The sequence below is a fragment of the Rhizopus delemar genome, genomic scaffold (assembly GCF_000149305.1).
Source record: "Rhizopus delemar RA 99-880 supercont3.2 genomic scaffold, whole genome shotgun sequence".
In the NCBI taxonomy this organism is placed as follows: Eukaryota; Fungi; Mucoromycota; class Mucoromycetes; order Mucorales; family Rhizopodaceae; genus Rhizopus; species Rhizopus delemar.
In genome coordinates, this window is record NW_027137828.1 from 1,712,440 (window position 1) to 1,738,238 (window position 25,799).

Here is a 25,799-nt window from a genome sequence, read left to right on the forward strand (position 1 = left end):
GGGAAAATAAATATGTTTATCCAGGAGGAAGCATAGTGGCATCAACAGCATCAGTTTCCTCATAAGAATGCTCTGTTTGTGGTTCATAATGATCAAGTACAGGAGATCTAGGCATAGCCATCATACCTAAAAAGGACGATAAGAAAAAAAAAGAAAAAAGAAGATTTCTTCTATAATTTACCTGTTCTTGAGGCTTCAAGGATACCAAATGGTTTACAAAGTTTCATAAATGAGGATAAACGTTCTGACTTGGCACACAATTCGATAATAACAGAATCAGAAGAAACATCCACTACTTTACCATCAAAAAGACGAGTTAATTCTGTCAAAGCACGTAAATGAGAGAATGTTTCGCGAAGGGTATCAGAGGGTGCATTGTATTTCTCCTATTTATTCATAAGTCGTTTATTTTCTAATATACTTTTAACTCACTTTTTCATATTGATTGATAAGTTCATCTTCATATTCAACTTCATCATCTAATTTGGTCGTAGGCAATTGTTCATGTAAATGCTCAGGACCAAGAATAGAAACCTTGATCAACAGCAACTCACGCTCTACCAATTTTGTCTTTGTGTAATCCAATACGGCCCAAACAGGCACCTAATCTCACCATGTCAGATCACACTCCCTTTTGTTATCCCTTATTGCTTACCAAATCTTCTAGTTGGCGTCTTGCTTGTTCAATCTGTACATTACGGCCATCAAAAACAATTGTCATACGCGATAGATCAGGCACTTCTGTTTTAGCAACTACAAGGGACTCAATGTTGAATCCACGTCCGGCCAATATACCAGATACACGACTGAGTACACCAGGTTCATTTTGTACCAAGCAATTGAGAATGTGACGAGTTTCTGGTTCCTTGCTAGGTGCGGGTGTATTATACAAAATGTTGGTCACGGCATCCTCGGCCGTAGGGGGTGGAGCAGCTGGGACAGGCCCATAGCGACGTTGACGGATATGTTTTTTAAATGAAATGGCTGATGTAGAAGAAGCTGTCTGACTTGCCAAAAGACGGCGAGTGACAGTAGATGGATAACCGCTTTGAATCTATAAAAAAACGATTATTAATGCTTTTTAAGTAACAGTATCCAAAGAACTTACAACACGGCTTGTAATAGATCTAAGCATACAAGAAAAGAAGTGAGAAAAGTAAAAGAAAAAAAAAAGATAAAGATAAAATAATTTATATGGCTTCCCCTCACTTTGTGACGAGAAGTTGAATCATAAAAAATAAACAATGCTTATTGGTACATCTTGAAAAAACAAGCTTTTAAGTCTCAGACACAGACTTTTTTTCAAAAATTAGGCAGCATTTCCTAGAATTCATTGGCACTGATATTTAAATAACTGATAACAACAAACGAATTAGATCAAAGCCGTCAAGAAACAATTCCCTCAACAGAACTTGAAGTTACACATGCGGGGTAAGAACACTAAAGTTTTGTTTTGCTGCTACTGTATCTTTGGGTCCTTATTCTTTTGTTGTTCAATTTGACAGTAACTTGGTTTTATTTCGTTTGACAAACCATAAACATGGCCTATACATCTTCTCTCCCTCTCTCTTTTTTCCTTCACATAGGCATATACAATTTATAAACATGTTATCCACTCGTACTTTCAGATACCCTAATCTATCAGCAACCTATTGTAGTTCCCTCTTAACTATTCGCTCATATTTCCTATATTCTCCTTTTTTTTTTTCATACTGTATGATTTTTTAGTAGCTGGAGATAGTTTTAAAGCTAATCAATCACATCCTCATGTCATACTACTGCTACTTTTCCTCAGAGGAATGATTTCCTAAAACAACATGGGCTATATTTTCGATTGTTTATTGATACATGTTTTCGCATTAAATTGCTTCTGATGTCAATTTATAGGTTTTTATTCATGATAACAGTAAGATCGGCTAGTTTTTTCTTACCTAATCCGAGTAAATATCATTGATAGCCTCACTCCACCCTAAATGATCCAACTCAAAGTGAGTATAGCTTTTTTTTTTTTTTTTTTTGTTGTTGCAAGAAATAATAAACCTTTTCCCAAAAAGTTGAAAACTATATACGTGTTAGTTCTCGACATTTAAATAGAAAAGTATATTGGATAAAAGAAAACCTTGCTTCAATTGACTACATTGAATATTTATTTTGTTTCCATAGACACGCCTATACATTCAATAATGCGACTAAAGCTCTTCATTTTCCATCCTTCTAGCTGTTGTATTAGCAGAAAGTTGACAGAAGAAAGGCACATTTATCGACGATTATATAATTCTTTTAATTTATTCTGAATGCATGTGAATGCTCTTTAAGCTTTTTAGACACTCATATTGCTTTATGACGTAGGGTGACCTGTCGTCCTGTTATCTGACACCAAAAATAAAATACCAAATTCCGCGCTTGCAAAAGAAGGGGTCAATTCCTTTTCTTTCTTATAAAATATGAATGCGACATCAGAAGAGATTATTAAAAAGTTCAATAAACAAAATGTTGAAATAATTAAGCAAAATATAAAGTTAAATCAAAAAATAACACAACTGGAGAGCAAAGTGCTTCAGTTACAAGCTGAGAATCTTCAGTTAACTATGGAAAATAATCAATTAAAGAACAACAAGAAAATAAAAAAGTCAACTATCTCTGTCCATGTCGATGAAGAAGATATGGGTAAACAACAGGCAGTAAATAACAATGCAGTCAAACGACGATCAGCAGAGGAAGATGATGCGAGCAAACAAAGAGAGAAAAGAAGCTGTACTAGTAAACCAATCAACTATGCCTTGCCTAAGTTGAAGAGCAAATTAAGAAAAGGCGATCCACACACGTTTGGTAATCAACAAGAACAATGACTATTCAAGCGAGCTTCAAACCACTGACCAATAGGATCCAATGTACCCAATCTATTGTTTGTTCTGCTTGTCAAGAAAGGCACCTGAACTAAATCGAGATTGAATGGATATGGCTTACTGATCCATCTCTTGTGTTTTTCGACACATTGTTTAATAGATCGACATTTTGCAAAATTGATCAAGTGGGGATGAGAGACAAGCCAGGTTGAATTTTCCTTGAGAAAAGTCATGTCTTTAAGGACAGCAGGAAGGAAAGGTAGGATGGGTAATTTTTTGATGGATTGTAATTTATGTCGATAATAGCGCATGTTTGAGTCAAGATTAATAAGTTTATGTAAGAGTGAAAAGCTATGGGTATCTTTATGAGAGAGTGTTTGCCAGGTGTTTTGTAGTTTATTGGATGTACTAGCGAGACTCATGATGATGATCATAGAACTGTGAAAGTTATTTAACTGTAAACAAATCTACAAGTATTTGTCAGTTGCTTTTTTTTAAAAAAATGATGTGGTATTTGTTACTTTGGATATTTCAATAAATTTGATAATTAAATCCTTTTTTAATCTTGTATTTTGTAACTCATACATCACCCAATTATTAATCTATAATAAATTATAAAAGTAAATAATAATTAATAAATACAACCATCAATTGTACAAACCATATTAAATCTATTGGTCATTAATTCAATACATTTGTTATTTCCATCACCATAATGAACTAATTCATTGGATAGAACATAATTGAAAAGATGATAATCTACTAATGACAGGTATCGAGCAATGTTCTTTGATTCAATGGATAAAATGGATCTATTGTTTACATGCGCAACAATATGTGGCTCTAAACACAATCTTGGTTGTTGTTGTTGTTGTTGTTGTTGTTGTTGTTGTTGTTGTTGTTGTAGTGGAATTGAGGCTGTTAAAAATGAATTTAATTGTATGAATAATTGTTGATTTTCTTCGAATTGATAATAAAATGTGTTTAGCCAATAATGAATGATGTAAAGTACTCTTGATTGATAGATTGGAGTACAGAATACGCGAGAAAGCTGATTTAATAAATCCAAAGAAGATATAAAGCTTGTATGATTCATTAAAAAAGTATCCAAATAGTCTTGATCATCCTCTTTTATTAGTCTATCAAACAAGGCTTCCTTTCTACCAGCAGTAATTTGATATTTATTTTCAATCCATTCTAATATTAAAGTGAGCTTGTTATCCTTTACTATCTTTATCGGGTTCTTTTTTATGCTCTTTGTTTTCCTATTCTTTTTACAAGTGTTCACGTAAGTATAGTAATCACAATGTATATCAATCTCTTTGCTCACCCCTAAAAATATTGACCAAGACCTAGAAAGAGCATGGTTATGTTAAAGCTTCTTTGATTTTAAATATTCTTACCTTTCATCGACAATTGATGGATTTGAATCTATTTTCAACGCTGGTTTTAATGGCATACTACTTGTTCTTGGAGGAATGACAAGAGTTGGCTTTCTTAAAATGATTTCACTGTCTGATACTTTTCTTGGTGGTAACTTGTTATGAAAGCATAATGTTGATTTAGATGAAGGTAATAATGGTTGCTTATCATTGATTGCAGTTGTATCACTATTTCTCCTTTTTCTATTGTATTGTAAGGGAGATATTAAATCAATAGGATTCGTGTTCAACATGAAAGAAAGCAAAAGAAAAAGATAGATTGTATTGTTTATTATAAATAGGGGATAGTTAAAATCACTGCTCTCTTCCTCCTTATTGTTTGTAAAATATATTCAATTCTTTAATAATTCTTTTATACACAAAAAAAAAAAGGAAATCATTTACATACTCCTTTTTTAATTGATTATTCTCAAGCATGAATCTTGAAAATATAAGATTTGACAGCAAGTTATTTTGACTAATAAAAAGAAAAACGTGATAAAGAGGGAGAACACACCGAACAGTAAAGAAAACAACGATAATGCATTCATTAATCTGATAACATACCAAGTCTTAGCTCTCGTTTCCCCGGCAACTAATTTTCTCTCTTTTCTCTCCGCCCATACACACAAAGTCCAGAAGACCTCGAGACCATCGACTGATTTTGGTTAAAAACGTATTTTATATGTAAACCTTTCATTTCCGATTGGATACAATTGTAAATCTGTTTGCAAGTAACACACATCAAAGTTTGTTTGGTAAAAAACAAGAAAAGCTATTTTTATTAAATGAGGATCCCATTCAATATCACACAATAATCAGATATAACTGCAGTCATTTTCTTTTTTTATCCCTAATTTCTTTACTTTTGCTTGATAAGATTATATTCATTTTTTTTTATTATTTCATAAAAGGAAGAATGTTTGTTGGGAGAGATGGGAACAGGATTCATGTTTTGATTCAAGGAGAGTATCACTAAAGATTATTTCCTTTTTTAATGTTACCTGAACGTGTTTTCAATGTGTCACAAATCACTATTGTTGTTTTAAAACTTCTCATTTTTCTCTTTCTCTCTTCTTCTTTATTCTCTTTCAATTCCTTTCCTTTCTTTTAATATGAAGACTTCATTCTTTGCTGCTGCTGGACTTGTTTCTGCTGCTTCTCAAGCCCTTGCTTCAATCACTGTAATACAAAAGAGTAATTGAATGGTTTCAATCTTACTGACATACATATTGAACATAGGTTGTTAGTCCATGGGGTACCTCTGTTTGGGTAACAATACAATAATTTCGATTGGCTAAATTTCACTCATATTTTTTTATGTTATAGTCTGCCGGAGGACATGGTGAAATCACTTGGAATGCAACTACTCCAGAAAGCACCTTGAATTGTGATATCCAATTGATGAATGGTGAAGCAAAGAATGCAAAGTAACTTAAAGACATAATGAATTTATAGAATCGTATTGTAATCTTCTCTCCTTTTTTTATTACAGCTTGGTTGCTCAAGTTACAGATCCTAGTACTCCTATTGCTTGTTCCGCTGGCAAATACGATGTAAGAGAAAGCAAGATTTTTTTCTACGTTTTATTCACATTTGCTTATAGATTCATCCTTTGAATGATTTTGCTGCAGGTAAATACTCTATTCGTATTGGACAAGCCTCTACTGGTAATTGGTATTATTCCGGTCTCTTTACTTTTAACGGTACTGGATCTTCTAAGCCTATCTGTAAGTTTCTTGCTCAGTTACAAAAATTAAACGCTAATATAATAATTATAGCTGTTGTAAGTACCGCTACTTCTCTTTCTGGTACTGCTGCTGCCGCTGCTGCCGCTGCTACTGGTAATCCTGCTGCCTCTGGTAATGCAGCTGCTATCGGTAAAGCTGCTGCTTCTGGTAGTGCTGCTTCTGCTTCTGCTTCTGCTACTGCTTTATCCACTAAGAGCGCTGCCAATGCTATCTCCATCAATTCCGCTGCTCTTGCTTTAGGAGCTGTTGCTGCCGCTGCATTCGCTCTTTAATTCTATATTTCATAAATAATTCTTTCGCTTTTTTTGTTTTTTTTGTTTTTGTTTTTTGTAAGATTATCCTTTCTTACCCATATTAGATAAAATATATATTAATTGTTACCCGAAATTTATTATGTGTGAGAAAGATAAAGAAGAAGGGCGAAAGGGGGTTACTTTATACTTTTTTGCCACCACATAATGCATATGAGAAAATATTTGGATCATTTGAGATTGTAACCGTCATCTGCATTTCATAAAATTAAATTGTGTCTTTTTTCAAGTGCATTGTTTTCAAAAAGTTCCACTTGCAAACTATCTATTTTACTTATATAATTGCTGTAATACATTACAGATGAAATTAGAGAGGGGAAAAAATGACGTGTTACTGCAAACGTGGTCATGTATGCTTGATAATACGCTAATGTGTTTGTTTACTACGATCTGCTCAATACGTACACAAATGTACTCTTTGTTTATCTTCCCTCCAATCCCCTATTCCCCTCCCCCTCCTTTTATGTTTACCCCTTTTCTTTTTCTTTTTGTATCGATTTCTATAAATGTAAAACGACACTTTCTCTCTCTCTCTTTTCTTCTTATTCAAATCATGTTTAAAAAAGGAGAAAGCAAAGATAGTATAGAGTCAACAACGATTCATAATCAGGACACTTATTTGAATGGTATCGGACCTTATCAATTCATTCAACGCTTGGGATGCGGTAAATTTAGTCAAGTCGTGTTAGCCCAACACGTTGATACATGTCAAAAAGTGGCTATCAAGATCATTGATAAGCATGCACACGATGACCGTGTCATGTCTAGGCTTGTCAGGGAGATCACGATTATGGAGCTAGTACAACATCCTTCTATTGTCAAGTTGTACGAAACATTTGAAAGTTGTGATTCACTTTTTTTAATTATGGAATATGTGCCAGGTTGTAATCTAGATGAATACTTGAGAAAAAAAAAAGAGAGTGAATTGGATGAAGAAGAGGCACGTTTCTTGTTTAGACAGCTGATATCCGCAGTTGACTTTTGTCATAAAAAGTGGGTTGTTCACCGTGACTTGAAGGTAAAAATAAGAAACAATAATAATAATAATAAAAAAAAATACTCATGCCTATTTGTTTTTGAATAGACACCAAATATATTAGTGACACCTGAAGGGCAAATTAAATTAGCAGATTTTGGCTTGGGCAATCGATATGGATTAGAAAGATTAAGAACTATATGCGGATCCATGCTGTATTATAGTCCTGAAATAATCACAGGTCAAAAATATTATGGACCTGAAGTAGACTGCTGGTGTCTCGGCATTACTTTATTTCGTATGACAGCTGGGTTTGAGCCATTTTCTCAGGCACACAGTAAGTCTCCCTTGATAACCGTAAATAACAACCTCTTTGCTAAATATCTCATAAGCTGTTGGTGAATTGAAAAAGGATGTTTGTCAATGCAACTTTCCAATGCCAGATAAATTAAGTCCAGAATTACAAGCAACTATCAGAAAATGCTTGCAAGTTGATCGAAGAAAACGGATGACTCTAAGACAAGCTCTAAAAGATGATCCTTGGTTAACCAAGCATGGTGAATTGCCCTGTCCAGTTTCAACTAAGACATCCTTTGAAAAAGTCATGGACAATGAAGACAAGATGAAAAAACAATTCATGCAAGACTTGAATACCAAAGGATGCAGAATCAAGAAAACAGTCATTTATCATCCCATTAACCCTTCCAATTATTATACAACCAAGGCCAATGGTCACGTACAAAATGTTGAACTCCTAAGGTCTGAATTACTGCAATCCATACGTTCTCGTGCACGTAAACTGGGAATTAAATCAACCGAACGATGGGAGACGCCTGGCCTAAAAGCCATCTTTTCTTCCTTTCAACCATCGGGAAAGAAGACATCGATCAAACAGGTAGTACAGCGAATGACAAGGGATCAAGTCTATCATTTCCAGCTCTTACCTCAGTCTACTTCATCCCATCCTCCCTCACTTTCTTCTTCGTCTTCTACATCTTCCAACATAAGCAGCAGTAGCATCGAATTAACAGACGGTAGTTCTAAAGTTGTCATCGATCAAGACTCATTCTATGCAAAGGATGTGATGATGCTCTTGAAAGCAACTTGCCAATTGATGGGTATCACTTATCTACAAATCTCTCCTGTCTCACTTTCATGCGTACTCACTCTAAGAAGCGCACCTAAAGAGGGAGCATCTGAAGCCACATCCACTCAAAGAAGACATCATAAACAAAGTCAAACCAGTAGCTTAGGCCATGACTCTGCTGCCTCCTCTCGCAAGAGACTCTCCTTACTTCTCCTATCACACTTGACATCTTCCATCACTACTTCTTTCTTTAGTAAACATAAATCTCGTCACCCAGCAGATGATACAAATCATTTAAAGAGACAAAAACAAGGCATCACTTTATTCACAATACAAATCGAAGGACACAGAAAGAGAAAGATGGATCGAGTCAATATAAGATTTTCAAGGATTCATGGATCCAATAATATATTTAAAATGGCAAGTGGCTGGGTAGCAGGTGTGATGTCTTTAGATGATAAAATAGGTCATTGAAAAAATGTATGAATGATTATGCGTTATTGTATAAAGTAGTGTTTACTGTGCCTAATATAAAACCGGCTAAATCTTCATCTTCATAATTCCACTTGATGTTTAATACATGTGGCTTTTGAGCATCAATCCATACACTTTGGACCTTGATAGCCGTCATTTGTCTTTCTAATGGATATGTATTGCCTAATCTCTTTGTCAAATTGACTTGTAAAATGTCAAGTACTCTCTTTTGTTTATCTTCTATTGAACTTTCAGTGTGAGCTATATCGGATAATATAGTAGAAAGGTGAAGAGGCTTTTCGACTTGGAAATAGAGTTGTCGTTGAGTTTCATTTTGATATTTTTCAAAAAGTTCAGAAGATTGAACGATTTCCACATTAGGTGTGGCCTGTTTGCCTTCAAAGTTCATCAACAGGATACCTTGGATTGGTATATTAGATTGCGGGCGAAAGGTATTGATCGCAGCCTCTCGTTCAGTCAGTGACTGTTGCTGCTGTTCAAGCGACTCTAAACTGGACTGCTGGTGATTAGATAAGAAGGATTTTAAGAGATTGGTACTAATCTTGGCCTCTAAAACCTGCAATGTCTCCATCTTGATACTGCAACCGTTAGCAGGCATATAACAAGGAATAGCAAATTCCTTCATAATCTTACTGCTCAAGAAATTCATTTTGCCACGTTCGCCGTGAACAAGAACAACGTTCCTTGGCTCACATTGACGAATGAGTTGCATAATTCCTTTTGCATCCGCATGAGCACTAAAAGATAAATTCCTGACTTGCAAATTGACTTCAAACCTCGTAAACTTGTCAATCTCAATCACTTTTTGACCCAGTAAGACTTTGGATCCCACCGTACCTGCAACGCAAAAACCAGGCATAATGACCATGTTTTTTGGATCGGGAGCCCACTTTTTAAATACTTCGAGTGACGTACCAGCATTAAGCATACCTGGTGTTGCAAAGAGCACCTTAGGCCCTGGTTGATCAATGTAATTTCGATTCCATGTCTTAATGTGTTTAAAATCAAACATGTTGCGTTGTGAAAAGGTTGATTTGATCTTTTGATTCGTCCAATTAATAAACAGTTTATAAAATTCAGTTGCTCGTTCTGTCAGACCCGTTGAAAAGTAAATAGGGACATCTAGGCCCATACGATCCCAGTAAGATTCAATCAAGATACAAAGCTCCTGTGCACGACCCAAGGCAAACACAGGAATAATTACATTTCCTCCATTCAAGACACATTCGTGGACCTTGGTCAAGAAATCACGCTCACGCGATCGTTTGGAGTCTCGAATGGTAGTCGCATAGGTGCTTTCAGTAACCAACACATCAGGCCGTACCTTATCGATCCAGGCTGATCCCAAGTGACGATCGGGCGTCATGTTGTAATCACCCGTATAAACCACAGACTCTTGTCCGACGCGTACATAAAACATTGCAGCCCCTAATACGTGGCCAGCATAGTATGCCTTAATTTCTAATTCATCATCAACCTTGATGGTTTGATGAAGACTGACAGCATGTACCTTCTTCATGCAATTCTTGATCATAGCTGAAGTAAAAAAATTTGTTTCACCTTTACGTTCTACAGTGATTTTGCGATAATCTTCAAGTAATATAGGACAAATGGCTTTGGTGGGATGTGTCATGTAGATGGGTCCATCGTAACCTAGCATTTCTGTGAAAAATGGAAGTGCACCGCAGTGATCGAGGTGAAAGTGAGAAATAATGACAGCATCAATAATGTCTGTAAAGTTGCCAGTTTTTGAAATGTAACTAAAATCTGGGAAACGTCGAGCATCAGAATAGCCCATATGCATACCTACAAATGTTCAATTTAATATTTTCCCCCAATGTTTTTAGATCCTATCTACCACAATCAAACATGATGTTTTTGCCACCAATAGTGACTAAAACACAACTTCTGCCAACATCCTGGCCTAAAAAGGAGAAAGCCAAGTTTATAAAAGAGATCTCTTTGGTCTATTGTTTTACCTGCTCCTAAAGGTACTACTTCAATAGGCATAATAAAAATGCATAAATTTGTAGAAAAGAAAAAAAAAGTTACAAACGTCACAAAAGCCCTTTATTGTCTCCAGTAGTAATAATCAAGCTTAAGAAAATACCTTTATATTAATAGCAAAGTCAGTACGATCCTCGTTATGTTGATTCTAAAGTCTCAAAAATATTGTTTTAAACACTTTTATATAAAAAATGAGCCTATTCCTTTAACACTTATGTCACTAACCAATACAAAATAGCTTTATGTGATAATATAAGAAACTGGATTTTATTATACATGATTTGTTATTAATTATTAGTAATATGCTGATGCCATGTTCCTGATTGCTCCATTTCAACCCCAAATTGTTCATAATTTACCTTGTATCGAAGTCGAATGGGTTCCTGTAAAGAAGTCAGTATATGTATTTTGAATGGATAAAAGCATAGACCTACTTTTTTTGGATTGTCTATGATGATGATTTGAGTAACTGACTTGTCAGATGTAGGTGGTACAGATGAAGAGGATACAGGCTCCATTTTTAATTGCATGGACTACATATTCATGTTGGTTTATGCCTTCTTTCTATTTGGTTTTTTGTTTACCTTTGGAGCGGCTAATAATAAATTCATGTTGTCCATAGGTGCAGTAGATTTATTAGAATAATATGCTTTAAAATGCTGTAATGTATTGTCATTGTTCTTGGCTGATAATGTTTCTAACTGAATGGCAAGTCCATTTTTGTTCACCATATCAATTAATTTAGTTTCAGAAGGCAAAAGTGCCTCTGAAGTTGATAGTAAATCAAAAGCGCTTGCTGCTGGTGAAGAGGATCCACTGGTGGATATGTGATTGGATAAATCATCCCCCAAATCGATTAAACTAATAGGCTGTGTGTGCTCTTCTAATTTACTGTCATATTTTCCATTAATGTCATAATTGGTATTGTATTGTCCTTTTTGAAGGTCTTGGTATTTTAAAATGCTATTCTTTACAATCAAAATTGCTTCGTTCATTTCTTCTATTTTTTCCGTGTCTTCTTCTTGCTTGAGCATGTTTTCTATTTTGGGTATTGCATTTTCGCATGCATTATTTAGCTCTTTCATTGTTTCATCTATTTTGTCCCCTTGCTTCAAATTATCCAGCATTTCATATAATAAACGCGCCTTGTTTTTAATCTTTTGCAACTCTTCTACAAACATTTCTTTATAGTTAGGCTGATGTTGTGTATCCTTTTTTGGTCACTGTTAGTTTTGATTCATTTGTAACTTGTAAATTACTCTTACATATCCGGTCATAATTTTCATAAGTCTATTTGCTTCCACTAAATCTTGAGGTTTACCTCTTCTAATCAGCTCTTGTAATTTCTAAAAATTAAAATAAGTATGTAACACATAATTTTCATTTTTTAATAAACTATAAATTACAGCTGCTTGCGCTACACGATCTTCCTCTTCCAATTCTTCAATTGATTTCAATGTCTATGTTCAAAATAAGAAGAAAAAACGCGTTATTAAAAAGAAATTAAAAAGATAAAAATTTACATTAACCGGTGCCAGAGCAGCCATTGAAGAATCACGAAGTTCAGGAAATGCATAACCTTAATAACAATATTTTAATCTCCACCTTTCTTACGTTTCATTTCTTTACCTTTAAACTTTAGTAGTCGATACATGTCTCTAATATGCGTCATATCCTCTTTATATCTTGATAATTCCGTCAAAGCAATTTTCCACTCCTTAATTAAATATAAGATACGATCCAAAACAGGGTGAGCCATGAGCTTTTGTGGTATGAAATCGAAATGATTCCATTGATTCTCAGGAGAAGACTGGACTGGACTAGGTGCATATCTTGATGGCGGTCTTTCGGGAAATCGACGAACGAGTGCGTTCAAGAATTCTTTGGTAGCTATTTGAAGATGGAAAGGATATCCACACTTTTTAACGCAATTATCCAATAACTATACAGAGATGCGTGTTACTTGGTACTGCAACACCAATTGTCTATTTGCTTACATTTAATGCCAACATGGCTTGGTTTGTTCTCGGACTGTTGACAAGTTTGACGATCGTCACAGCTGCTGTACGAGGACTGTTTGATAAAAAAGATTAGATTTTCCCATTTTGTAAATGATAAATAAATTTTGATCTTTACGCGCTGCCTTGTCTTTTATTAATCATCTCACAGATCTGAAGATTAAGTTTCAAGTTGGGATCATATCTTGAGGCACTACAGGCTCTTTCTATACATAAAATACCACTTATTCGTAAAAAAAATCTTTTTTGAAAGCAAGCAGAATGTTTCTGGCTATGATTTCTTTTTATTTCTTTTCTTACCAATCAAATCTTGTAAAGAAGATGACATGTTGTAAAAAAGAAAAAAGAAACCCAAAAAAAATATTTTATATAAAGTAGCTGATTTTAAAAAAATGATGTCAATTTTCTTTTGCTCTTCCCATTTTTTTTATTTTTTTTTTTTTTTTTAACTTTCTCACATAATGAATAATGACAATATTGATTTGCATGTAAGATGGTCTGACAGACAGGATCTCGTATTAAATGTCAATCCTGATGAAACAATTTATTCTATTAAAGAAAAAGTATGAATACAATAATATTTTTGGTATATAAAACTTAGATATCTAAATAGATCCGTCATTCTGTTGAACATGCAAAGCAAAAATATATACGTTTAATTCATAAGGGAAAAGTGCTTTGTGACAATCAAACACTAAAGAGTTATGGTATTGGAAAAATAAATGAAATCAATTCAAAAGCCACGCTCTATTCTCCTATTTATATCAACTGTTCTTTATCTGACTATACACCACAAAACACATCATTTCATGTAATTTATCTGAGAAGAAAAAATGGAAACACAAACTAATTTTTCTGTATGGCAGACCATTTCATCTATAGGTTTTGATAAACTACGAGATTCAGGATTTACAGAAGAGGACATTCAATATATAAGAACACAGTTTCATCGATTGCACGGTACTACGGTGGATAGGACATCAAAGGAAGCAAAAAACTTGGAAGAACAGTGGTTGAATCGTAACGGAGAGACATTGGTTGATGAAAGTAAGAAAGAAAAAAAAAATACAATTATGATTGGAAAAAACTTAATGTTTGCAGTTGTTGAAGGAACATATAAAGAAATGGTATGGGGATTCATATTTGGTCTATTTCTGGGCATCATTTGTCTATTTTGGTTCCGTAATTATGTTTTCTCGAAAAAAAAGCGAACAGGAATCGTTGCTGGTATGCTTATCAATATTTCATTTGGTATTTTCCATGTTTACTATTAAAATGTGTATTTTTATTTGTTTTTGGTAAAACGATAAGTGAAGCGCTTTCTAGTAAATGAAAATTCGCCTAATTTGTGTCCAATCATTTCTTCTGTTACATGAACTGGTATATATTCTTTTCCGTTGTGAACCAAGAATTTTAATCCAACAAATGATGGTAAAATGGTGCAACTACGAGCTAATTATAAGCGTGGTTAAAAGAAAGAGAGTAATCAACTAGAAGAAATAAACCTTGTGTTGCAATGGGTGTACCGTTTTGTATAGCTTGTTTTAAACCAGGGAAAGAAACAAAAAAAGGACCCTTCCAAGCTGAACGAGACATAACAATAAAAGAAAGAAAAGTGGATTGAAAGCCACTGCCCCCTGCTGTGACCATTTCTTTTTGCTTGTCAAAGCGACTATTTTGATTGGATCATGAAGTAGCATGAATACGCACTGACGCTTTTTTCCCATTCAGATCAGGTCTTTATTTTCCCCTTTTATACATAATAATGAAATTTGGACGCACATCAAAGACATCATTAAATGTATCATGGGCACATTTTTACTTGGGTATATATGTCTATAGTAAAAGAAATATATATTACTTGCTTTAAAGAGCCAATTTAATAAACTATGAATGCCCAAAAAAATATTAAAACAAAAGTAAAGCGAGCAATGGACAGAGAAAGATGAATTTATCTTTATTGAAAAACTTGAAATAGCTTTAGCCAAACCTTAAGGCATTCAGAAATCTAAGTGTAACAAAATACGACACTGCATAAAAAGTGCTTGAAGCAAATTGAAGGTTTACGCCAGAAACAAGAACCAGAACGAGATAGAATTACTTCATTAGAAATGCAACAAATCTGGATCATCAATGTTATACATGATTTAACCAAGTTTTTTAAGCTTAACTATGTCGGCTTTTTATAAATTATTAAGAAACACGATGTAAACCATAATTTGCGTAAGCAGGAAATGATAATGGGGAGTATTTTATAGAGAATAACACAATGAAAATTGAAACCCGCGTTTAGTACTCGTTTGAATGCAAAGCCTTTTTACAAAAAATTACGATTATTTGATTGTTTGTATCTTTACCCTCTATGATCTAATAAGAACGCGCGGAAAGATTGTAGAAGAAAACCTAATTCTGATGGTGAATAATCTGCTTTTATTAGGAATATCACAAATTACTGGTAAATATAAAAAAAGGGAATCCTTTGGCTCTTTTTTTTTCATTTTATTTAACAAATTTCTTTTAGAAGCCATCCTAATAATTTCACTAGCTTGCATTTAATTCAAACAAAGAGTTTATATCTGAAGATTTGCTGTTGGCAGTGTTTATTTTGATAATGATGAATCCGAGCCTTACATAGGTCTGCTGGAAAATTCGGATAGTGCAGAAGCTATTCGTGTGCAATAGTATGGTGTTATGGACCAAATAACAATCTGTGTAGAACGCAAACAGCACCTCCGGACTGAGTGGGTGAAAGCTTGTGAAGACAAGATTTTTTATTAAAGGGACACATATTAACGCTTATACCAAGGAAGAATACAAAACTGAAGCGATTCACATAAAATACAGAAACAAGAAAGTCATTCGAACAGTGAAATGTAAAATGTCAGCATGCTTGCGGAAGAAAAACAATGCGCAATAATTATCCAAAAACTGCATCCTGTTAATTACAGTTTTTTTTTATCACCAATTTGCTTTTCAGATCCTAGAAGATGCTCGTATTCGAATCAGCCTTGATATATAGCTTTGCATGATCAGAGAAGACAACACAGACGACGGATTCCAACCTGTTTTAACAGCTAGAAAAAGAAAAACTAAGTTGCATTGTCAAACTTGATGCATGTAAACAGCTAGTCTAACCTATGAAACCCTATCATAGGTAGGGAAAATACTCCACTGAGTGGATCACAAAAGAGGCTTAAATTCAAAGGAAAAGCTACAGATTCTGAATTTACTACAAGTAGTACTGGTATCTGTACAACGGATGAAACTACCGTGCTCAATAAGATCACTTTTGATGACTATGATCTTGAATATAGCAGTGACGATTTTGATGCACCTGTCGTCAAAAGACCCTTTTTGGGTGAATCAACTAGGTCTGCTGTTTGTATCACCAAATCAACTTCTGCTGCTGTGGAGTCAAGCACAACTGCTTCTAAAACAAGTATAAACTCTCCGAAGCCTACTAAACCTGTTCCAACTGCTTTCAAGCCAGCTGCATCTTCTGTCAAGTCAAATTTCTGTCCTGTGCCTGTTGACAAGGCAACTGACATTAAAGAAGGCTCTAAGAAGATAAGCAAGCGTGTGATGATAATCAAAACGACTGTAAAGAATATTTGGAAACCAGAATATTTACAGCCATTGTATGATTTGGTTCACACTACCAACTTATTGGTTACAGAAAAGAAATACATTATTTTTGTCTTGAAGCTGATGTCATTTTGTATGCTCTTTATTTCATTTCTTTTCTTTGAATTTATAGATAAAGAAATCCCTCTAAGTGTTCCCTTAAAAATAATACTTTATAATGTTGTATGTTTTGTAAAAACAATTTCAAGAAACACAGGAAAAAGCAGTAAAATGAATGCCTGTTCCTGGTTTCACAGCCACTGTCAAATTTAGCTCAGATCGCGAACAAATTTTTTTGGGAAATTTTTCGCGTCGCTCTTTTTGTCTACTTTCAAAATTTTTTGAGATTTTAAAACATGGTAAATCAAGTAAAAAAAAAGCTATAATTGAGACAAGCTAATTAAGTTCACATATAGTCCAATAACCAAAACGAACGTAAAAGAAGAAGAAACAGTGACACCCAGAATTTACCTAGTGAATTCAACACACAAGCCGATGCCTCTGTTTTGTTACCTTCTTCCCCTGTCCACTTTTTTTCTGAGCAAGACCGTCCTGACATTGTAGAAGAAGATATTGTAGACGATGGTTTTGGTGATGAAAATGGATCTGATGATGATGGCATCGATCTTTTTAAAAATATGGAAGCGTAACGTATCATATATTTTGTAATATAACTTACTTACGCACCCTTATACAAAAACAGTGATTATCGAGAAGATGGGTCTCAAGACAAATATGAAAATGAAGGTGTTGATGACGAAAACTATGAACCCATTGATCTTGCTGCTCGACAAGAAGTTGATAGAATGTTGAATCGCCGTGATATAGAAATTAGAAGAAGAGAAGGAAGAGTTGCTGGTGCCTTTATCGACGGTCTCGATGAAGCTGACGATACACCTGCGTCCGTTGCTCCTATCAGAAGAAGAAGACACATTTATGATACCGAGGCTATTGATGAAGATGATTCAGGCATTGTAAAGTGATAAGCAAAAAACAAAATTATTTTCTCAAAACTAACATCCTATTTTTTGTTAAAAAAAAAAGCCTGAAATGACATTGGACGATATTCGTAATGTAAAGGATTCTTCTATTGATGAATGGGTTCACCGTGAATCTGTACGCAGAAGTATTAAGCGTGAATTTAAGGATTTCTTACAAACATTTATGGACGAACATGGTAATTCAATTTATGGTGAACGTATCAGAGATATGGGTGAAAGAAACGCTCAGTCATTCGAAGTAAACTATGAACACTTGTGTGACAAGAAGGTTGTTTTAGGTTACTTTTTATCCAACTCCCCTATTGCTATGCTCAAGATCTTTGATGAAGCTGCTTTTGAGGTTACATTGATGCAATTTCCCGAATATGAACTCATTCACCGTGAAATTCGTGTTAGAATCACAGAACTTCCTGTCAAGAACAGCTTACGTGATTTGAGACAATCTCAGTTGAACTGTTTGATCCGTGTCTCTGGTGTTGTTACTCGTCGTACAGGTGTTTTCCCTCAATTGAAATGGGTCAAATATAATTGTGGCAAGTGTAGTGCTCTCTTGGGTCCATTTTATCAAGATATTCATAACGAGATCAAGATTAATACATGTCCTAGTTGTCAAAGCAAAGGACCATTCAATGTCAATATGGAACAAACTGTTTACAGAAACTATCAGAAACTCACTATTCAAGAATCCCCTGGTACTGTTCCTCCTGGTCGTTTACCTCGTCACCGTGAAGTCATTTGTTTATGGGATTTGATTGACCAGGCCAAGCCAGGTGAAGAAATTGAAGTTACTGGTATCTACCGTAACAATTTTGACGCTTCCCTTAGTACTAAGAACGGCTTTCCTGTATTTGCTACTATTATTGAAGCAAACCACATCAACAAAAAAGAAAATATGTTTGCTGCCTATCGTTTAACTGAAGATGATAAACAACAGATCTTTGCTATGGGTAAGGACAAAAACATTGGGAAGAAGATCATGAAGAGTATTGCTCCATCCATTTATGGTCATGAGAGCATTAAGCGTGCTATTGCTTTGGCCCTTTTCGGTGGCGTGCCCAAGAACATTCAAGGAAAGCATATGATTCGTGGTGATATTAACATTCTCATGTTGGGTGACCCTGGTACGGCCAAATCACAATTCCTCAAATACGTTGAAAAGACAGCCCACCGTGCAGTGTACACAACTGGCCAAGGTGCAAGTGCTGTAGGTTTGACTGCCTCAGTTCACAAAGACCCTGTGACTCGTGAATGGACCTTGGAAGGTGGTGCACTTGTATTGGCTGATCGTGGTGTTTGTTTGATTGATGAATTCGACAAGATGAATGACGCAGACAGAACCTCTATTCACGAAGCTATGGAACAACAATCAATTTCTATCTCCAAAGCAGGCATTGTCACCTCACTTCAAGCTAGATGTTCTGTTTTGGCTGCCGCTAATCCTATTCGTGGTCGATACAATTCTGCTATTCCTTTTTCTCAAAACGTCGAGTTGACTGAACCCATCTTGTCTCGTTTTGATGTCCTTTGTGTTGTCAAAGATTTGGTAGACCCTGATTTAGATTTTACTTTGGCCACAAACGTCATTGCTAGTCATATCCGTAGTCATCCTCTTCACAATGAATCTGACACAAACTTTGCTCAGCCTACTGAAAGAGATCCTGATGTAAGTTATATTACAACATAAAGCAAACATAGATTTTTAATCCGCTTTTTTGGTAGATTATTGATCAAGATTTATTAAGAAAATACATTATGTATGCTCGTGAAAAGATCCATCCTAAATTACAACAAGTAGATGAAGATAAGCTTTCAAGGCTTTATTCTGAATTAAGAAGAGAATCCCTTGCCAGCGGCAGTATCCCCATCACTGTTCGTCATTTGGAATCCATGATTCGTTTAGCTGAAGCACATGCCAAGATGCACTTGAGAGAATATGTTCGTTCAGATGATGTGAATGTGGCCATCAAGGTTGCCTTGGATAGTTTCATTAGCGCACAAAAGCACAACATGACCAAGATCCTTCGACGAGTAAGTTTTTATTTTGTTTTGAATAAAAGGGACATAGAGCTTACTTTTTCTTCGATAGCGATTCAACAAATATCTTAATACGCCCGCAGATTATTATGAAACATTGATATCTGTACTGGATACAATGTTTAGAGAAAAGGTTCGATTATATCAACTTCGACACAAGGGCCTTCCAAAGAGTGTAGATATCAATGTATCTGAATTCGAAACTAAAGCTAGACTATCAAACATCAATGATATTCAATCATTCCTACAATCAGATGCTCTTGAAAAGCATCACTATATACTGGATCCCGCAAGTGGAAAAATAACAAAGCATTATCATCAAAGCCACTAATTTCTTTTTTTTACATTGTTTTATTTAAATTCTGCAACAATAAATAATTTCCCTCTCTTTCTATTTCTTTATGGCTACTACTCTTAAACGGTTATAGAAAATGAACCATTTACCATCTTCTCTTTGGTGAGCAGGCTTAAGGTATTCTTGGATTTCTTTCACAACCTCTTTCCGCTCAGTGTCTGAATTAAGCGCTTCAAGAAATGTAAATCCAAACGTTTCAATCCATCCTGTAATATCCGTGTTAAGTTCAGTCAAACGAGGGACAAGTTCAGCGCTTCGAACTTGAAAACCATTTTCCGTCAACATACGGCTGTACCGTTCAGCAGAAGGGAAGAACCAGGGAGAATAAGACTGACCATCTAAACCACGTTTATTCAATGCAGCAATTAAAGCCGTATGAACCTCTATTTTTACATGAGAAGATGCTCATAAAATAGTACTCTTTTACCTGCACAATTCATGAATCCTCCAAACTCTGCAACAAATCTTCCATCAGGTTTTAATGTATGATGAATACTTTTGATTGCTTTTACAGGATCTCGGCTGAGCCAATGGAGTGTTGCATTGGAGAAAACAGCATCAAAAGGCGTCTGCTGTGTCTTATCAAACCAGACATCAGCATCATGACCATCAATGACAAAGTAGCTCACATTATGAGCCTGAGGAGCTTTGGAAATCAGTTGGCTACTTGAATCAATACCTACAACAGATTTGCATCGCTTGGCAAGTTCTGCAGTCAAGACACCATCACCACAGCCAAAATCCAGAATGTGCTCCTCGAGTTGTGGATTGAGCATATCAAGTATGACAGATCCTAGTTTTGGAACAAAGGAGGCATGTTTGGAGTAGAGATCAGCTGACCAGTTATCTTTAGACATTTGGAAAATATTAGATTTGGAGTAGAGAAAAAAAGAAACGATTGATATGCCTTTTTTTATACGTGTTATCGGTAAATTAATTTTAAAGAGGTTTGCTACAAGCAAGCCTTGCTTGTGATAGGTAGACCACAAATGATTTGTCTAGTTGACAGCGATTGGTGGAATATAATTTTGAGAGTTTCTGAGTCATTATTGGCTAATCAGCATTATAACAAATAATAATTGCTAACGTCTATATATGACGCAACGACTCTTATGACAAGTAAAAAAAAAAAAAAATGTCCTTCCTAGTGAATCGTTACAAAAAGATAAATACTAACATGTTTATTTAGTTTTTTGTATATTTGTAATAAAAGTATATGCATCATCCGGCTTTAATGTCCATAAAAGACGTTAGGATGAATTCTAGCGTGCAGCTGCTTTTCTCTTATGATATTCATCTCATGTCTGTGCCACTCATCAAACCTTTTCATAACAATACCTGAACTATCAAATTCACCTTCGCATTTGCCGTGATCTTCCTTCTTTTCTCCTCCATCCACAAGTCGAGTTTGACCCCAGGAAAAATCATCAAAATGCCAGTATGCATATGCTGGTAAAATAAAGTTCCAAATAGGTAAAGATAAAAGATAAACACACATCCAACCAATGTAGACCATTTTACGCGTTGTGAGAGAAATCAAGACAGCTGGTAAGCCCAAGATTGCTGCCAAAAGAACTAAGGGAATAATGGGCACAGGAGTAACAAAGAAAGATATGACAATAAGATATAAAGTGAACAAAATAGCTGCTGGAAGTACGGCAGTACCAATGAGCTCCATGAAGACAATAAATTGCATAGAGAAACAAAAAGTACCGCAGAGATCTCGGATGAGTAAAAGCTCCAAGAGATTGTGCACAGTCGAATTGATCCACCTTCTTCTTTGTGATAAAAGAACTGGAAATGTATCAGGAACAACAGTTTTACAGATCTATAAAGAAAAGTGAGATATAAAATAAGATATATAAAAAAAAGAACAAAGCTTACAGCTTGAGGTACAAATACCATCTTTCTTTTGGGAAATGTTCGAAGCATAAGCGTGGTTAGATATCGATCTTCTCCCAAAAGTAGTAAGTTCTTTTTATGCAATGTATCGACCACATTTTCGCAATACATTTCAACGATATTAGACGAGCAAAAAATAGGAACGATACGGTCACCTTTTCTTGCAACAATACGGTACATACAGAAACATCCAGGCAAGCAAGTAACACCACCAAAAATAGACTCAAATGCTTTACTCATATGATGAGAGATATAGTATTCAAACACTGCAAGCAGAAAAAGAAGCTTACTTTAGCATTTTTCTTCTTCTTCATGTACACATATAGTAAAATTACCTTGGATAGCAGTTACCCAGCTGTCACCTTTATTCGCAATCTTTGTTTCACCACATAAACCCATAATGTATGGATCTCTCGACATACAAGCAATCATTCTTGCTAATGAGTCTGGGTAAATCTTTGTGTCTGCATCAACCTAAATGAAGCAATTAAAATAATATTAAAAGTCATGAGCCTTCTATTTTTATTTTTTTTACCTACCATTAAGCAAGTTTCAAAACGTCCTGGATGATGCCCTGTGACCTTTATAATGGCTTTAGAAAGCTGATATTCTAATTCACACATTCTATCTCCATAAAATATCTTTTGCATTGTGTTCATCAAAATAACTTGACTGTCTCTTTTGCCTCTGTTTCCTGGCTTCTTTTCCTTTGCTTCTGCCTCGGTACCACATTTAACAATGACCACCATAGGCACACGTTGTTGTTTTTCTTCAGGAGTAAATGGGAAACGGGCATCATCAGAATCAGTGTACTTGTAATATCCGGCATATACTTTAGCCTTATTATGTCGCTTAACGCCATCAGAAATAGCCACATAAGAATAAGGTTGCGCTTTTTCTTTTGGTACCAGCTCATCTTTCATCATAGACAGGACAATGTCTGGTGTTGACTTTCCGTTTCCAGATCCCGTAATGATACCATCGCAAATAACTAAAAGCATTTTGTGTGAACTAGGATAATCTGCATTTGCCAAGGAATCCAGTGTTGTACGGAGGCCTTCTTCTCCTTCAGAGTAACAAGTAACAACCATTAAGGTATGGATTAAATTGAAGTTGAAGTTATATTCTTTAATCGCTTGCATATTAGCAACAGATTCTACAGCAGGAAGACCTGGTTCAAAGTTCTTATAAAATCGTGTACTCAGGGTGTAAGGGATATGTGGCGATTCATTATAATCCTCAGAAAAGCCCATCGATCCAAGTTTTCTTGAACTATTGGCTATCATTGGTGAGTTGGGCTGACTGAAACGAGACTTTGAAGGGAAAAAACGATGCTTGTGAACAGAGGAGATTTTGAGTGCGGGTGATGGAGGAACAGAATATTCACTCTGTGGGGGTTTTAATTCACTTGACGACGGTTCTTCAGGCAGACAGACGATACTGTTATTTCTGGGATAGTGCATGTCTTCTACATTGTTCATTTCCCATTCAAGTACTTGTTCTTGTCTTTTTTTTCTATCTTCATCTGTCTCCTCTCGGATGGTTCCAAGATTCCAGGAAATGAACCAACCAAAAACAAGCGCTAGCAAGAAACGTATCAAGACAACACCAAGAATAACAGCGAGTGAAAGCCATAAGGTAATATCAGAAAGGAGACAACCGGTCGATCTTGTGTCTACCACACCTACTTTGAGTATGTCCGTTAAACATTTACCAAGTTTTAAACGATCAGATGTTGTACTAAGCCAGTAGGTGGCATCTCGTCCAATGAATGCACTTCCAGGTCCTACAATTTGAGCAATTTGAATAGGTAATGGGATATTTGGAGTCAAATAACGTAAGCGAGATAAGTCAAGCACATTTCTATAATATAGATAGACTATAAATATTTTTTTTAAAATAGCTTTATATGCTATACCCATTGAATACCATGAGACTCGTCCCTGCTTCATGAATATCCTTCCAGTCATAATAAACATCTCCTACAACGTTCAGTGTTTTTAAAGCTGTACGTGCTTTCATACTAACGTGACATCCATCCCTTTGAGGGTTGTCTAGTGGACTAAGCTTTGGGTTATACCTGTCTAAAGAAACACAAGGAAAGTAATTAACTACATTTCCTTGGTTATCATCCGACAAAATAGGTTTCAAGACATCTTTACAGTTGTAATTCACTGTTTGAAACATAAACGACAGATCCTTTCCTCCAGCATCCAATTCTCGAAGGTCTCCGCTGATTGGCATACCTACTACAGGCGTTGGATGTACAAATGTTTTCAGATCAAATGCTCTTCCGGATATAACAATATGATCATCCTTTACTCCAGTTGGTAGTATTCTATTTGGAGCAATTCCGCACAGTGTAGCGTTAAATCCAAATGTCAAAAAGCCAACAAGTGCACAAAGGAAAACAATAATTATAACCAACGAAACTTTTTTCACGCCAGATTTGCTGCATGCTTTTATCTTTGATACCTAATAATCGTAAAAAAAAAGGAGGATTAGTTTACATAAGATAATGATTATAATAGAAACATACCGCAAGCTTTTAATAGAAAAGGAGGTGTCCAACAAGTTAAAATCCAAGTGGAAGTGACCCAGCAAGAGGGCCTTGTTTTCTTCTTTTTTTCTTTTACTTCGCCTTGCTCCTTATTCTTTTCTATATCAATGTCTATAGTGTTTAAATAACGGGCCCTTTGTAAGTCTTCAGGTCTTTGAGGTCGGTTTGGTCTTGTATCAGTTGGAAGCTCGGAAAGCTTGCGAGACCTTGCTGTCAATGTCCTTTTGAGTGATTGAGTGTTGTTTGATTGTAATGGCATCCCATGCATCAAATTTTCTTCCGCGTTCATCTGATCCAGCAGATTTAGTTCTGGCGACAACTTTTCTTCTGTGTCATCAATTGGTGGTGGTTTTTCCTCTTTGTTTTCCTGATTTCCTGATGGATACATTTTGTGAGTATATAAAAAGAGTTAAACAAAACACGAAACTAAATGCATAAATAGACTTTGTTTAAAAAAAGCAGCGTCGATGAATTTTACGATTAATCAAATCGTCGAGCATTCTTTGGTCGCGTTCATTTTAAAATATTTTGTTTCTAGTAACGAGAATGAAACCAGAGTCTTTTTTCGGTATATAAAAAGAGGGGGAAAAGGGGGTGTTGTTATTTGTGATTTGGCTTATATCAAAGTTGTGCTCAGGCAGTTGATCATTGGACCTGCAGTTGCCCTTCCAACAAACATTCTTTTGAAATAAAGGCCCGGTAACATGTGACGGCTTGTAAAGCTCCTATTGTTTATGGTTTAGAATATTTAAATATTATTTTACAAGTGAGAAAAACTTGTATTTGGCACAATATATATTTTGTATTAAAATAATTTTGTTGAGGCATTAAGAAAAAAAAAAGATTATAGCCCATTGTCTATAATAACATTTTTAAGCTTTTCTGTTAATAAGAAATTATTGTTTTTATTAAGTTTGTAAATGCTATGATTAATTGATTTTAATCATTCAATGGTATCTAGAAACATTTTTGTGCTCCAAAATATAATAATCCTGCTAAAACAAATCCTCTTTATGCAGTCCAATGAAAAAAGGAGAGTTTGAAATAATTTTCACTTTTTTTTTTGTTTTGTGCTTACACTTTTTTTTTTAAGTATGACACAACCACCAACAGGATCAGTGCCACCATTAGGTTTTAATCGACCTCCCCCAACGTTCCCTGTAGCAACATCTGGGTTTACTAATGCTCCACCACCTGCTGGTTTCCCTAATCCAGCCTTGTCTTCTGCTGCTCCTGCTCCTTTCGCTAGTGCCGCACCACCAGCTCCTCAACCGAAAACAAATAACGGTATTCCTGTGGACAAACAACCTTTAAATACTACCCCCAGTTGTACAGTATATGTCAGCAATTTAAATGAAAAAGTTAAATTAGATGGTATGTAAAAAAAGAACGATAAAAAATTTTTATGTAT

The 25,799-nt window shown here is 35.3% G+C and overlaps 12 protein-coding genes across 12 annotated transcripts; 5 read left to right on the forward strand and 7 right to left on the reverse strand.

The window, feature by feature from the left end:
- Window positions 1–16: 16 nt before the first annotated feature.
- RO3G_02885 (uncharacterized protein) lies at window positions 17–1,135 on the reverse strand (the record flags this gene model as incomplete). Its single annotated transcript, XM_067657476.1, has 5 exons — window positions 17–126; window positions 182–386; window positions 433–603; window positions 656–1,054; window positions 1,109–1,135. 5 exons carry the CDS (start codon window positions 1,133–1,135, stop codon window positions 17–19), a joined length of 912 nt encoding a protein of 303 aa, XP_067513577.1.
- A 1,698-nt stretch (window positions 1,136–2,833) lies between these two features.
- On the reverse strand, window positions 2,834–3,157 carry RO3G_02886 (uncharacterized protein; the record flags this gene model as incomplete). Its single annotated transcript, XM_067657477.1, has 1 exon — window positions 2,834–3,157. The coding sequence occupies one exon, from the start codon at window positions 3,155–3,157 to the stop codon at window positions 2,834–2,836; it is 324 nt and encodes a 107-aa protein (XP_067513578.1).
- Window positions 3,158–5,382: 2,225 nt separating this feature from the next.
- Window positions 5,383–6,290, forward strand: RO3G_02887 (uncharacterized protein; the record flags this gene model as incomplete). The annotated part of the gene is made up of 6 exons (XM_067657478.1): window positions 5,383–5,451; window positions 5,510–5,539; window positions 5,597–5,697; window positions 5,763–5,823; window positions 5,874–5,997; window positions 6,049–6,290. 6 exons carry the CDS (start codon window positions 5,383–5,385, stop codon window positions 6,288–6,290), a joined length of 627 nt encoding a protein of 208 aa, XP_067513579.1.
- Window positions 6,291–6,882: 592 nt separating this feature from the next.
- On the forward strand, window positions 6,883–8,322 carry RO3G_02888 (uncharacterized protein; the record flags this gene model as incomplete). The annotated part of the gene is made up of 4 exons (XM_067657479.1): window positions 6,883–7,347; window positions 7,414–7,642; window positions 7,698–8,099; window positions 8,201–8,322. The coding sequence occupies 4 exons, from the start codon at window positions 6,883–6,885 to the stop codon at window positions 8,320–8,322; spliced, it is 1,218 nt and encodes a 405-aa protein (XP_067513580.1).
- A 560-nt stretch (window positions 8,323–8,882) lies between these two features.
- On the reverse strand, window positions 8,883–10,897 carry RO3G_02889 (uncharacterized protein; the record flags this gene model as incomplete). The annotated part of the gene is made up of 2 exons (XM_067657480.1): window positions 8,883–10,693; window positions 10,867–10,897. 2 exons carry the CDS (start codon window positions 10,895–10,897, stop codon window positions 8,883–8,885), a joined length of 1,842 nt encoding a protein of 613 aa, XP_067513581.1.
- A 427-nt stretch (window positions 10,898–11,324) lies between these two features.
- RO3G_02890 (uncharacterized protein) lies at window positions 11,325–13,240 on the reverse strand (the record flags this gene model as incomplete). Its single annotated transcript, XM_067657481.1, has 9 exons — window positions 11,325–11,342; window positions 11,479–12,065; window positions 12,216–12,240; window positions 12,301–12,354; window positions 12,418–12,473; window positions 12,524–12,836; window positions 12,892–12,967; window positions 13,031–13,118; window positions 13,213–13,240. 9 exons carry the CDS (start codon window positions 13,238–13,240, stop codon window positions 11,325–11,327), a joined length of 1,245 nt encoding a protein of 414 aa, XP_067513582.1.
- Window positions 13,241–13,745: 505 nt separating this feature from the next.
- On the forward strand, window positions 13,746–14,186 carry RO3G_02891 (uncharacterized protein; the record flags this gene model as incomplete). The annotated part of the gene is made up of 2 exons (XM_067657482.1): window positions 13,746–13,959; window positions 14,014–14,186. The coding sequence occupies 2 exons, from the start codon at window positions 13,746–13,748 to the stop codon at window positions 14,184–14,186; spliced, it is 387 nt and encodes a 128-aa protein (XP_067513583.1).
- Window positions 14,187–16,208: 2,022 nt separating this feature from the next.
- RO3G_02892 (uncharacterized protein) lies at window positions 16,209–16,460 on the reverse strand (the record flags this gene model as incomplete). The annotated part of the gene is made up of 1 exon (XM_067657483.1): window positions 16,209–16,460. One exon carries the CDS (start codon window positions 16,458–16,460, stop codon window positions 16,209–16,211), a length of 252 nt encoding a protein of 83 aa, XP_067513584.1.
- Window positions 16,461–16,892: 432 nt separating this feature from the next.
- On the forward strand, window positions 16,893–19,643 carry RO3G_02893 (uncharacterized protein; the record flags this gene model as incomplete). The annotated part of the gene is made up of 5 exons (XM_067657484.1): window positions 16,893–16,904; window positions 16,953–17,182; window positions 17,240–17,510; window positions 17,581–19,200; window positions 19,257–19,643. 5 exons carry the CDS (start codon window positions 16,893–16,895, stop codon window positions 19,641–19,643), a joined length of 2,520 nt encoding a protein of 839 aa, XP_067513585.1.
- Window positions 19,644–19,962: 319 nt separating this feature from the next.
- Window positions 19,963–20,783, reverse strand: RO3G_02894 (uncharacterized protein; the record flags this gene model as incomplete). Its single annotated transcript, XM_067657485.1, has 2 exons — window positions 19,963–20,309; window positions 20,354–20,783. The coding sequence occupies 2 exons, from the start codon at window positions 20,781–20,783 to the stop codon at window positions 19,963–19,965; spliced, it is 777 nt and encodes a 258-aa protein (XP_067513586.1).
- A 374-nt stretch (window positions 20,784–21,157) lies between these two features.
- RO3G_02895 (uncharacterized protein) lies at window positions 21,158–24,776 on the reverse strand (the record flags this gene model as incomplete). The annotated part of the gene is made up of 6 exons (XM_067657486.1): window positions 21,158–21,754; window positions 21,811–22,094; window positions 22,164–22,302; window positions 22,368–23,691; window positions 23,747–24,303; window positions 24,465–24,776. 6 exons carry the CDS (start codon window positions 24,774–24,776, stop codon window positions 21,158–21,160), a joined length of 3,213 nt encoding a protein of 1,070 aa, XP_067513587.1.
- A 706-nt stretch (window positions 24,777–25,482) lies between these two features.
- Window positions 25,483–25,770, forward strand: RO3G_02896 (uncharacterized protein; the record flags this gene model as incomplete). Its single annotated transcript, XM_067657487.1, has 1 exon — window positions 25,483–25,770. One exon carries the CDS (start codon window positions 25,483–25,485, stop codon window positions 25,768–25,770), a length of 288 nt encoding a protein of 95 aa, XP_067513588.1.
- Between the last annotated feature and the right edge of the window lie 29 nt (window positions 25,771–25,799).